General features: G+C 61.7%; 2 protein-coding genes across 2 annotated transcripts in view; one reads left to right on the top strand and one right to left on the bottom strand.

Moving 5' to 3' along the window:
• Positions 1 to 5431, bottom strand: part of LOC104829746 (death-associated protein kinase 2-like) — a 5916-nt gene extending 485 nt beyond the window's left edge. Inside the window, exons 1-12 of the mRNA XM_010564195.1 lie at positions 5405 to 5431; positions 4902 to 5025; positions 2746 to 2816; positions 2111 to 2214; positions 1750 to 1971; positions 1525 to 1663; positions 1201 to 1330; positions 954 to 1002; positions 799 to 825; positions 511 to 663; positions 313 to 358; positions 134 to 223 (exon numbers count right to left, since the gene is read on the bottom strand). Of these exons, the coding sequence (XP_010562497.1) occupies positions 134 to 223; positions 313 to 358; positions 511 to 663; positions 799 to 825; positions 954 to 1002; positions 1201 to 1330; positions 1525 to 1663; positions 1750 to 1971; positions 2111 to 2214; positions 2746 to 2816; positions 4902 to 5025; positions 5405 to 5431 (1182 nt within the window). The remainder of the gene's footprint in view (positions 1 to 133; positions 224 to 312; positions 359 to 510; positions 664 to 798; positions 826 to 953; positions 1003 to 1200; positions 1331 to 1524; positions 1664 to 1749; positions 1972 to 2110; positions 2215 to 2745; positions 2817 to 4901; positions 5026 to 5404) is intronic.
• A 324-nt stretch (positions 5432 to 5755) lies between these two features.
• On the top strand, positions 5756 to 9809 carry SH2D2A (SH2 domain containing 2A). The gene is made up of 8 exons (XM_010564194.1): positions 5756 to 5942; positions 7279 to 7430; positions 7599 to 7774; positions 7914 to 8003; positions 8090 to 8255; positions 8528 to 8701; positions 8850 to 9350; positions 9663 to 9809. Exons 1-8 carry the CDS (start codon positions 5756 to 5758, stop codon positions 9807 to 9809), a joined length of 1593 nt encoding a protein of 530 aa, XP_010562496.1.
• Positions 9810 to 11298: the final 1489 nt, after the last annotated feature.

The following is an 11298-nucleotide window of genomic DNA, read 5'->3' as shown; positions in this document are numbered from 1 at the left end:
CCCCCGCAGCACTATGTCCCCCCCACGTAAACCCCTGAGACACAGTCAGCCCCGGGATGGAGCGCAGCCTGGGCTCCCTGGGGACCCCACTGCTGAGTGTCCCCCCCTGCCCCGGGACCAGGACCTCCTTCACCTTCCACTTCCTCCGAGCATTGAACTTGCGGAAGTTTTTCATGTTGATGGAAGAACGGCTCCGGTTTGCCACCTGCTTCCGGCTCAGGGGCTGCCAGGGGCAAGGACACGACGTCGTCACCGTGCCCCCATCCTGCTCCCAGGGGTCCGGCACCCACCACCCCTGCCCATCCCTCTCACCTTGATCCAGGGATGGACCAGGCACTCAGCCGCCGTCATGCGGTGCCTGCAGCACAGAGGGATGCAGCGGCGGGGGCAGTGGGGGTCCCGGCGCCATATGTCCACCACAGGGATGGGGATGGGATGGGATGGCGATAGGATGGAGGGGGGATGGGGATTGGGATGAAGATGGGGATGGGTATTGGGATGGAGTCTCACCCTGGCTCCTTCACCAGCAGCTGCCGGATGAAGTCCTTGGCCATCTCGGAGGTCTGGCTGAAGCAGCGCTCCTCGAACTCATAGGTGCCAGCTACAACGTTGGAGAGGGTCTCGGCGTCCGTCTCACCCTGGAAGGGGGACAAGCCGCTGAGCCTGCGGGGACATGACAGAGCCACTGAGTGCCGGAACAGCACCGGCTCGGCCACCCCAGCACCCGGGCTTGGCCATGTCGTGGTGTCCCCATGCCTCAGTTTCCCCTGGCCACAGGGAGCATCGGCCCATACTCACAGGATGTAGGTGATGACCCCAATGCTCCTGAAAGGCAGAGGTGGGGGTCAGGTGCTGCCCTCCCCAGGGTCCCCCCTGTGCCTTGTGGCACCCAGGGGGGTCCCTACCCACCCACCCCCGGCTCAGCCCATCACCCCCAGGTCCCTGCTCCTCACCACATGTCGGTTGCAGAGCTCAGCGGCTCATAGTTGATCACTTCGGGAGCTGAGGGTGAACACAGAGCCGGAGAGGGGACAACATTAGAGGAGATAGCACCATCCCGGCCACCTCTCTCCCTGCAGACCTGGGGGGGTCCCTTCCCCACCATGGGGGTCCCTTCGCCGCATCCCCACAGAGCATCCCAGCTGCACTCCACAGAGCAGGGCTGCTTGGGGACCCCCTGGGGACCAGCCAGCCCCATACCGATGTACTGTGGGGTCCCGCAGAGGCTCTTGAAGGTGACGCCATCCTCCAGGTGCTGGGCCAGCCCAAAATCAATGATCTTGATCCAGGGCTTGGGGACATGCTTCTCCTGCAGCATGATGTTCTCGGGCTGCAGGGACGAGGTCAGGCATGGTGGGGTGATGGGGGTGGTGCCGGGCTCTGCCACCAGGCACTGCCCCGACAAGGGCAGCAGCATCCTGGGAAGGCGGGCAGCATGCGGCCAGGGCTCTGGAGATGCCCAGCGGGGGGGATGCAGCCCCTGGATCCCCCAAGGGGTGAGGATGGGGGGGTCCCCGCGGGCACCTTGAGGTCAAAGTGGGCGATGTGGTGGGCGTGCAGGTACTCCACCCCACGCAGGATCTGTACCAGGAACTCGATGGCCTCCTCCTCTGACAGCATCTCCTTCTCCGCAATGAAGTCAAAGAGCTCCCCGCCGCTGATCCTGCACGGGGCGAGGATGGGGTGAGCTTAGCCACCTCCAACACATGGTCCAAAAGGGGGTCCTCCCACTCTGGGACCCCCACTTACAGCTCCAGGATGAGCACCATCTCGGCTTTGCTGACGAAGAGGTCGTGAAGCCGCATGATGTTGGGGTGGTCGAGCTGACGGAGGATGGTGACCTCCCGCTCCACCTGCGCCCGCTCCAGCCCCAGGCGACTGCCCCGGCATCGCCGCGTCTTCACAAATTTTGCGGCATAGAAGGTGCCGGTGCTGCGCTCCTGGCATCGCTTCACCACACCAAAGTGCCCGCTGTGGTGAGAAGCCAGGCTGGGACATGGCCGGGTTGCCCCCCACACCAAGGCAAGGGAGAACCCAGGCATCCAGCTGCCTCCAACGACCCCATGCAGGCAGGATCCCTGCCCGCACCCCTGCCTGCACCCCCACTCACCTGCCCAGCTTCTCCAGCAGCTCGTACAGGTCCTCCACGTTGCCTGGGCTGAGGGCAGCCGCCAGCCCCTCGCTCCCTGCAATCCCCGCAGGACTGGCTGTATCCTGAAGGGATGCACCGGGACCCAGCTCAGCTGCTTGCCTTCCCCGGGGTGCAGTGATGTGCCGGATCTGCCCCGTGCAGGGACCCCCATCCCATGGAGAGCACCACAACCCACCTCCTGCACTCACTAGAGGGGATTCTCTGGTGTCTAATACTGTGGTTAAGCTCGGGCCCTGGCCAACTATCCCGGTTCACATTAAACTCTTCAGCACGTCAAACTTGGAGACCTTCACCCCTTGATCAGGGCGGGCAGGAGCTGCTCATGGGGCTCAGAAATCAGGCAGGGGCAGGCAGGGAGGGGGGTCACACCAGCCCCTGTGGCCCCCACTGTGCTGGGGAGGATCAGGAGTGCAAAATGCAGAGTTAAAACTAACATTGCTGGTGGTTTCTTTTTAAAAAAAGGGCATTAATAGTGGATAAAACCACCACCGTGAACTTATCTGTGAGGATCCCACCTGGTCATCCCCTCCAGCTCCCAGGCAAGGGACCCGGCATACATAGCCCCAGATCTCAGCCCCTTGGCCGCAGCTCACCTGGGTACTGTCAGGGGTGTCCCCTGGCTCCCCCTCAGCCAGGACCCCATCCCGGCTGCCCTCGGCCATTACTGCAAAGACAAGAAGGCACCAGGTGAGGGGGAGAGGGGCTTTGCGGGGACAGCACAGCCCCACGGAGGGCTCTGCTGGGCCAGTGCCCTGCCTGCACCCTGTGGTCCTGGCAGAGTCCCCCCCCAGCTCATTACACTGATGGGCAGGGCACACTAATTAGGGGGGCAGCTCTTGTCCTTTGCAGCTCCAAGCCACAAACCAGCCTCTTTTGGCTGCCGGCTCATGCGGCAGCAGGCAAACACCAGGGTCTGAACCCCTGTGCCTCAGTTTCCCCAGCTGTAAGATGGGGCTAGTGGTGCTCCAGTGGTCAGGAGAGCCAGGACCAGTGGCTTTGCAGGGATGCGGAGAAGGGGAAATGTGAGCTCCAAGCCCCACCTTGGGGCCCCCTCAATGTCCCCAGGACTGTGTTGCTGGGAGCGAGAGGTTTCCTGGACTGGTGCAGGCAGGGGGTCCTGGCTATGGGTTTTAAGGCCACCGGGAAAGGGATAAGGAAGGTGATACCAGCCAGAGGTGGGGTCCTTCCTGCAGGAAAAAAACAGCTCGATAAGGGAGCACAAGACCCCAAGATGTCAATCCCCTCCCAGCCGCCTGGATCAGCTTTATGTCAGCAAAAAGGATGATGGGGCCTGATCCTGCACAGGTGCCCCAGCAGCCAGATGCTGCTCTCCAGCCTGTGCTTGGCACGCCAGAGTTTATCCCTCCCAAAGCCAGGGTGCACCCACTGCAAGGGGTTCGCTCCCCCTGCTCCTGGGAGGATTTGAGCATTGCCCCCTCTCCATGAGGCACCCCAGGACCCAGGAGCCCCCCAGGGGACTGTCCTCGGGATCAGACCCACATCACGCTGGTTGCACGCAGCCCTGCCAGCGTGTCCCCATCCACACGGGGTTGTGCTGCCCCGGTGCTTGCACCAACCAGTGGCCAGGACCCCTCCTGTCCCCCCACGATGGCCCTGAGGGACAGTGAGTGGTCCCTGAGCCCAGTCCCTCCTTGCTCACCCCTGCTCCCAGTCCAGCTGTGCCCCCTTACCCTCCTGAGCCTTCCTCCGTGCCCAGCCGAGCTCTCCCTCGCTCCCCAGCCAGCCAGGACAGGGGACAGCCCCTGCCCACGGTGACAGTCCTGTGGCACCCCCAGGCTCAGTGGGGAGCACCCGGCCAGGCACCGCTCGCCCCTGGCACCGCATGGAGCCAGCTGGTCTGCAGGCTGGTACGTGCGTGGGGGCGGCTGCAGCTGAAGCTGGGCCACCGTTCCCGGCACGTGACACATCCACAGGGTCCAACGCACCGTCCCGGGGTCACAGCATGTCTGTTTGTCCCCTGGGGATGGACACACGCAGCCGATCCCCGCCATCCCTCACCGGACAACCCCCTCGCACTGCGCTGCCGAGCTGCTTTTGCAAGGAGGGAAACTGAGGTACGGGTGGCCCCACGTCACTGCGGCCACAGCTGAGCTCACGGCTGCAGGGTGGCTGGAGCTGTGGGGGGTTGCATGCTGTCCCACCACGTCCCGCTGCCAGTCAGCCCTCTGCCGGGAAAAACGGCCCAGACTCAGCTGCGTGCTGGGACTGGGCTGGGCTGGGCAGGGCAGCCGTGCCAAGCAAACACCCCAGCATCGGTCAGCCGGAAAAGGGACTCCAGGCAAAATGACCTCGCAGGTGGCAGCAGCTGCTGCCCAGCACGCAACTACCAAAAAGCGCTGCAGGACCCCAAAACTCCTTGATCCCTCCAACCTGCACCGGGACAGACCCCAATCCTGGCACGCCAGGGGGAGCCGGCACCCCTTACCTCCACGCGAGGGCCCGAGCCCCCTGCACCACTGTGCACAGCTCCAGCCTTCCTCCAGCAAACCCCAACAGTGCCAGGCTTTTCCTCGAAGTCTCGGCGTTTCCCAGGGAGCCGGGGCAGGACCTGGCCACTGGCCGACTGTCTCAGAAGAAGAAAAGCTCTTTGCGTTCCTCCTCCCAAGGTCTCTTGAGAAATCCCCCCACGCTGTCCCCGTGGCCAGCTGCAGAGAGGAGCTGGAAAAGGCCTTTTAGGGGCAATTCCTGGCGTTTCCAGTGCCTCGGCTCCTCGAGGAGCAGCCAGGACCTGGTGGGATGAGCCGCTGGCGGCCCATGTCCCCCTGGCCGATGTCCCCCTGGCCGACGTCCCCCGTAAGCGTGAGGATTGCAAACAGGAAACCTTGCTGAGAGATAAAAATATTGTACGGCGGCTGCCGGAGGGGAAGCAGAGCGGAGGGTGTGAAGGTAGCAGGGAGGGACAGGTTTCTTAAGGTGGAGAGAGCCGGGGCTGGCACTGCACCGTGTGCCAAAGGGGTGCTAGGGGGCACCGGGCACCATCCCCAACCTGGGGCTTGCAAAGTCACTGCCTGGTGCACCTTGTCCCTGTCCTGGTGCCATGGATGAGCTGGCCCCAGCCATAATTCCTGCCCTAATCCCTAATGTCTGCAACCTCTGGCATGCAGCTGGGTTGGCACCACTCTCGCCATAGGGCCAGCCGGAGCCTGGCACCGCCGAGAGGGAGAGTTGCGGCTGGCGTGCGGCAGAGTCAGTGCTGGCAGCTAGGCTGCTGCATTTCCCAGCTGGGCTCACCTCCCCCTTTTGCCATGCCTCCAGCATGTCCCGGGATGTGCCCGGCTCCAGCAGCCAGTGGGGAGAAAGACACTGCAGCCGGAGCATGAGGAAGAGAAGTGGTGCCAGATCTCACCGTGCCAGGAACCGAATCCCGGCCCGTGGCATAAGCCTCAGCCAGCTGAGCCCCCCTGCCCCTTGCACCTGGCTGCATGAGATCCCGGGATGCAGATGGGAAGAACAAAGAGCCTTTTTGCAGATGCAGACATGCCGGCGGGGCGGGTGGCCGGAGCCCTCTCCTTGCCACAGCCCAGCCCATGCTGAGGGTGCCAGTGTCACCTGGGTGTCACCCCAGTGCCACCCCATTGCCCCATGCCGCCTTCCTGTGACGTCTCCCCATCACGCGAAGGCTCTTGCGGCATCGGTCGCCGCTTCCTGCCCTTCACAGGCAGCAGAGGTGCGAGTGCAGGCAAGGCGGCAGCGCTGCCTGCCCTGCCAGCCTGCCCCGTCCCGTCGGCACTGGCTATGGACTCTCGGGTCACTGCGTGGCCGGACAGAGGTAGGTGCCTGGGCTGGAGGATCAGGGCTGGGGTCTGTCGAGGCTTGTATTTGTACCAGGGTGGGAGGAAAAAGACCAAGAAACAAACCCTGTGCAGGGGGACTCAGGACGGGCAAGCGCCGAGCAATGTGGGGATGCTCGGGGTGCTCCCCCCATCCAAATACATGACAGAGAAGGGGCAGAGGACAAGGGGATGTGGAGAGAGGGAGCGGCGTCCCCTGCCTACCTCAGCCCTTCCAGCCAGGTCTTACCCCCTTCAAAGGGGGAAATCCAGGCCAGAAAGGTCTCATGGAACAAAGCCGGGCTTTAACCCGTTTCAAGACCGATTGCACACATTGTCACCCCAGGAGCGGGGCGTTTAAGCAGCACATCCCGCGTTGGGGAGCAAAACCACCTGAGCAGCCTCTCCGAGGCCAAGGTGCTGGGGTGGGGAAGCAGGGATGAGCCCCCCACCTCCACCCAGGACCCCTACCCGGCTGGGGGATGCACCACAAGCTGGGGACCATGACGTTGTCCCCAGCTGCTTGGCCATGCCTAGGCAGGACCTGACCCAAATTCGCCTTCCTGGCGCTCCCCATGTTGGTTTGCTGCGGTTTGGGTTGTTTTGTTTCGCTTTGTCAACAAGCTCCCTACCCTCCCCTGCCTTCCCCTGCCCATCCCTGCCTGCCGTTGTGCAGGGACAGGCTGGGTGCTGCAGCCGGTTAAAGGTGGAGATGAGGTGCCATCCATCCCCGGTTCTCCCCATCCCCCCCAGCTGGGTCCCCCCACTCTTGGATGAGCCTCAGCCGGCTCCTCTGACTCAGCTTTGCCTCCCGGATCGAACCAGCCCCGGCCTCTTCCACCCCCTCAAGCATCTGCTAGGGATTAACGTTGTTTTGCCAAGCGTTGGTGGCTCGGGGCCGAGCTCGGGGTCCCTCGGCGGCCGCACGCAGAGCTTCATGCCCGCTGCCTCGCTCCCCTTCCTGGGCCTGATCTGACACCCTGGGGACTTTTGGGGGCTGGGGGATTCACACGCTTTCCCCTCTCTTCCACCCCACCCAGCTCACCGGTGCACGGGGCTTTTCTCCTCCGGGGTACAAGGGTCATTGTCCCTTCTCACTTCCAGGGTGGTCTCCCTTAGGAGAGGCAGAGTGATGAGCCCCAGGATGGAGGGCACAGGTGAAGGTGCCCCTCACCCAAGCCATGGGCAAAAGCAGTGCTTTGAGGGGGGAGGGGTGTCATGGAACCCCCCCCACATGCTGGTGTCCCATGGGCAGCGATGGGGCACAGGGCCAGCTCGGGGCCCCAAGGGAGGCTTCGCTGCCCTGAGCCCATTTCTCCTTGCTCCCTGGTACAGGGGACCCCATGGATGACCACCGTCCCCTCTTCAGCACCTTCAAACCCATCAGCGAGGACAACATGGCCAGTGCCAAGCCAGGACCCGACATGACCCTGGTCCAGCCCTGGGGAGAAGAGCAGTCCCTGGGACACCAGGACACACACAGTAGGGTAGGACGTGGGGCTGCGATGGGTCCATCCCCCTCAGCTTGCCATCCCAGTGCCCCTGAGCTCACACACCTGCAGGGACCCTGTCCTCTTGGGCTACATCAGGAGCCCTGTGCGGGGAGCAGAGCACATCTTCACCTGAGCCCCCAACCGCTCTCCCCTTCCCTCCAGGTCCCAGCAAGCTCCTGGCCATCCCCACCAGGCTGGTCCCCACAGGCAGGGAACCCGCAGCCAGAGCTGGTGGCCCTGCGTGCCCGGACAAGGCTGTGGTTCGAGCAGACGCAAGCCAGGAGGCTGGGGGCTGAGGGTGAGCTCCCAGCCTGGTTCCACGGCTTCATCAGCCGGAGGTGAGCGGGAAGGGGAAGCCAAGGTGGGGGACAGGGTGGCCCCTTCAGCATCCCCAGCCCTGGGCTCCAAAATAAGGAGCTGGACCCCTGGATCCCATGAAAGGGGTGATAGCGAGTGGCTCCGGGCCCCTTCCTGCAGGGATACGGAGCAGCTGCTGCAGGATCAGCCCCCAGGCTGCTTCCTGGTCCGCTTCAGCGAGAGCACTGTTGGCTTCGTCCTGTCCTACAGGTGAGGGACCCCCGGCCCTGTCCAAGGGACCGACGTGCTCGGTCCCCTTCCTGCCCTCTGTGCTTACCCCATCCCCTCTCCCCCAGGGGCAGGGATCGCTGTCGGCACTTTGTCCTGGACCAGCTGCCGGATGGGCGGTATGTGATCCTGGGGGAGCAGAGCGCCCACGCCGAGCTGGCTGACCTGCTGCAGCACTATGCTACCGCCCCAGTCACGCCGTACCATGAGTTCCTGACGGTGCCACGCAGACGGGTGAGGACCTGGCCCCTCGTTAGTCCCTGCAGCCAAAAAAATGGAGTCATTCCTGCTATACAAATGGGGGTGGGATTTTCCCAAGCTGGGAAAATCAAAGGCAAGGGAAGTCCAAGCATCACGAAAGCCGGGGTTGGAACCGGAACCACCCAGGCCAAGGTGCAGCATCCCAGGTGGGAGCGAGGAGCCGAACCGTGGGCAGCGCACCCGAGGGGGGACCAGTGCCCGGCTGGGTCTGTCCCAGACCCTGCACCTCTTTCCTCTTGTTGCAGGAAGATGAGCCCCAAGGACAGACGCAGAGCCCAGCCAGCAGCGATGCTGTGCGTTCCCAATCGAGTGAAGCACCACCAAACCTGCTGGTGTACAGCACTGTCTTGAAGGGGTCCCCGGGAGCAGCCCCCCCACTGCCTGCAGAGCCCAGCGCCAAGGGAAGCTCATCCAGGGAGGTAAAGGCAGGGCAGAGGGGATGGAGGCACCTTCCCAAGGACAGAAGCCACAGCCTGGCCACAGGTCTTGCGAGACTGGGGGATGCAGCCGGGGTGGGGGAATTCCAATTCCAGCCCTCACCTCCAACCTGTCTCACCTCTTCCACAGGCTCTCAGCATCCCCCCACCACTCCCAGCCAAGGCCAGCTCCTTGGCCACAGCTCAGGGGCCGCACAGCCCCGCCAGTGGTGGAGCAACTCCCTACGCTCAGGTGCACGAAGAAGCCATCCTGTCCGAGCTGCTTGATGCCAAGTACCAGCAGCTCATGTGCTTCCACACCTACGCTGAGCCCCATGAGGACACTGCACGCAGCCCTTCCACCAACTACGAGCCAGAAGAGCTCATTCCCTTCTATGCCATGGGACGGGGCTTGAGTCCCAGCACTGGCCCCCAGGAGAACATCTACTCTGAGGTGGCGCTGGCCCGGCAGGATCTGCCCGCTCTGCTTTCCCAAGGGACCCATGGTGCCTTCTCCACACTGCCCTCCAAATCCCGTGCTCACCGCCGGCTCTTCCGCAGCGTATCCAGCCAGGTGTCCAAGAGGCGGCAGCTACCGGCAGTTCCCACTGCAGACAAGAAGGAGAGAGGAGCCTCCAGCCGAACCGCGGAGGTGCGTTCCCCATAACAGATCATGTTGTAGAGCTGCTCATTGCTCTAGAGCTCAGTCCCAACTCAGCGAGACCTCCTGTAGAGTCTGGTGGGCAGGGGTTTGCTCCAAATCACGGTCACAGGGGGAGAAGGGGGTTCCCTGCTCACAGCTGCACGCTGGAGCGATGGTCTCCAACTCACAGCCAAAGCAGGAGCAAAGTTGAATGCTGGGAGGGTGAAGGACCAACTTTTAACCATATCCTGGCTCTCAAGTCAAACCTCCACCCAATAAAGCATGATCTCATAGCCGTTTCCCTTCAACCTCTCCCCACAGATTCCCCAGGACACAACGAACCCTCCGCTCAAGTTCAGTGATCCCGTTTACAGCCGGAGGACGAGTGCCGCAAAGCAAGCCACGGCTGCAGCAGGGCAGGAGAGCCCTGAGAACATTTACGAGCAGCTTTCGGGACAGCATCTCTAAGGCACCCACACAGGTAGGTCTAAGACAAGGGCCAGTTCCTGGCTCCCAGGCAGAAGGAAGCTCTCCAGCTCCTTCACTGCTAAAGGAAGCCCTTGGACCTGGAAGGAGAGGTCCAAGGCTACAGTTGGCCCCTCCACAGATAACCAGCACCCTAGCAGCATCAGCGATGCCAGTCCACTCCATGCTGGGATTCCCACGCCCTTCCCAAGGCAGCAGCCTGCTTCCCAAGCTCTGCGAGACAGTTAAGAGGGGAATGGATTTAATTTATCTTTGAACACATTCAGAAAGCGATTTCTATTAATAGAACAAGGGTGGAAAAGGCCATTACAGTAAAATTAGAGATGGGTTTCAGGCATGGCTGGTGCATCCAGAGTCAGCTATTAAATTGGCCACAAGCCAGAGCGACGCCACAGCCTGGCAGGCAGGGCCACACCAAACCTCACGAGCCCAGCGCTGACATTTCCAAGCCCTGCGCATTGCCTCAGCCACAAAACACAAGATAGCACCAACCCCGAGGAGCAAATTTAGCTGCAGGGTTGGCGACACCAACCCTGGTGCTGCCCAGCAGCGTGTAAATCCCCAGCCTTGTCGTTTCTTCTGAAACGACACCAAGGCGATGTCATTCTCACCACAGACAAGGTGTGCCCAGCCTTAAACAGAGCAGAAAGCATATGAGGACAGCCAAAGCCCCACACTGGGATGTGTTAGAGCTTCAAGACAGGGAGGGAAAAGGAGGGCTGCAGGGTTGGATTTGTTTTCTTTTACCTCTCTGAAGAAAAACTCACTTTCGCTTTTCACAAGCCTACTTTTTCTTCCTCTTAAATGGCTAAAAGCAGAGCGCAAGTCAGCCACGATTCCCGCCCTCGTAACTCCCCTCTAGTGCTAAAAATGAGCCATTACAAACCAAAATAGAAACAGAAAAGGGAAACCCATGAGCTTCAGCCTCCCTCTCGGCTTGCTCCAGGACTCCACCAAGGCCACTGAAGAAGAGTTTGGGAGCAGAGGGTCTGCCAGAGGATGGAGTTTCCTTGCCCAACAGCAGCTGCTCTGCCTTCGATGCTGCAGCAAAGCCCTCCAGCATCGCCACCGGCTCTGAGCTGGGAACACTGAGGGCAAGGCTTGGCGTTTTAAACTGATGGATCCACAGTGGTGAGCACAACTCACTGCTGGGATTCGCACCCCAGATGGGCTGCGCGTAGCAAACTCCCCTCAGACAAGAGTTTTGTCACCGGCTGTGCAACAGCATCCATTCTGCGAATAAACTAAGGCAGCCATCACCAAAACACGGGCTGCCACAATGGTGCTTCAGCCTTGCCAGGGAGGGGAGAAGGAAAACCAATGCCTCGAGCAAGGATTTGAGCACCTCGCGACGGAAACAGGTGTGGTTCGGTTCATTTAAAAGTTTATTCCTTTATCAAATCTCTTTTCAGAGGATTTTGCTGTACATATAACATATGAATAAATTACTCAACAGTAACTTTATTCTGGT

Source organism: Haliaeetus leucocephalus, unplaced genomic scaffold (assembly GCF_000737465.1).
Source record: "Haliaeetus leucocephalus isolate CR32 unplaced genomic scaffold, Haliaeetus_leucocephalus-4.0 Scaffold175, whole genome shotgun sequence".
Lineage (NCBI taxonomy): Eukaryota > Metazoa > Chordata > Aves > Accipitriformes > Accipitridae > Haliaeetus > Haliaeetus leucocephalus.
This window is presented reverse-complemented; position numbering and strand designations above follow the sequence as displayed.

What these genes read in the sequence shown, in the direction of transcription:
- SH2D2A (XM_010564194.1), top strand. Translation starts at nt 5,756, where the DNA reads ATGCCGCCTTCCTGTGACGTCTCCCCATCACGCGAAGGCTCTTGCGGC. An exon ending in TGACGGTGCCACGCAGACGG is followed by an intron (nt 8,256 to 8,527) that starts GTGAGGACCTGG and finishes CTCTTGTTGCAG; the next exon opens with GAAGATGAGCCCCAAGGACA. An exon ending in CCTCCAGCCGAACCGCGGAG is followed by an intron (nt 9,351 to 9,662) that starts GTGCGTTCCCCA and finishes CTCTCCCCACAG; the next exon opens with ATTCCCCAGGACACAACGAA.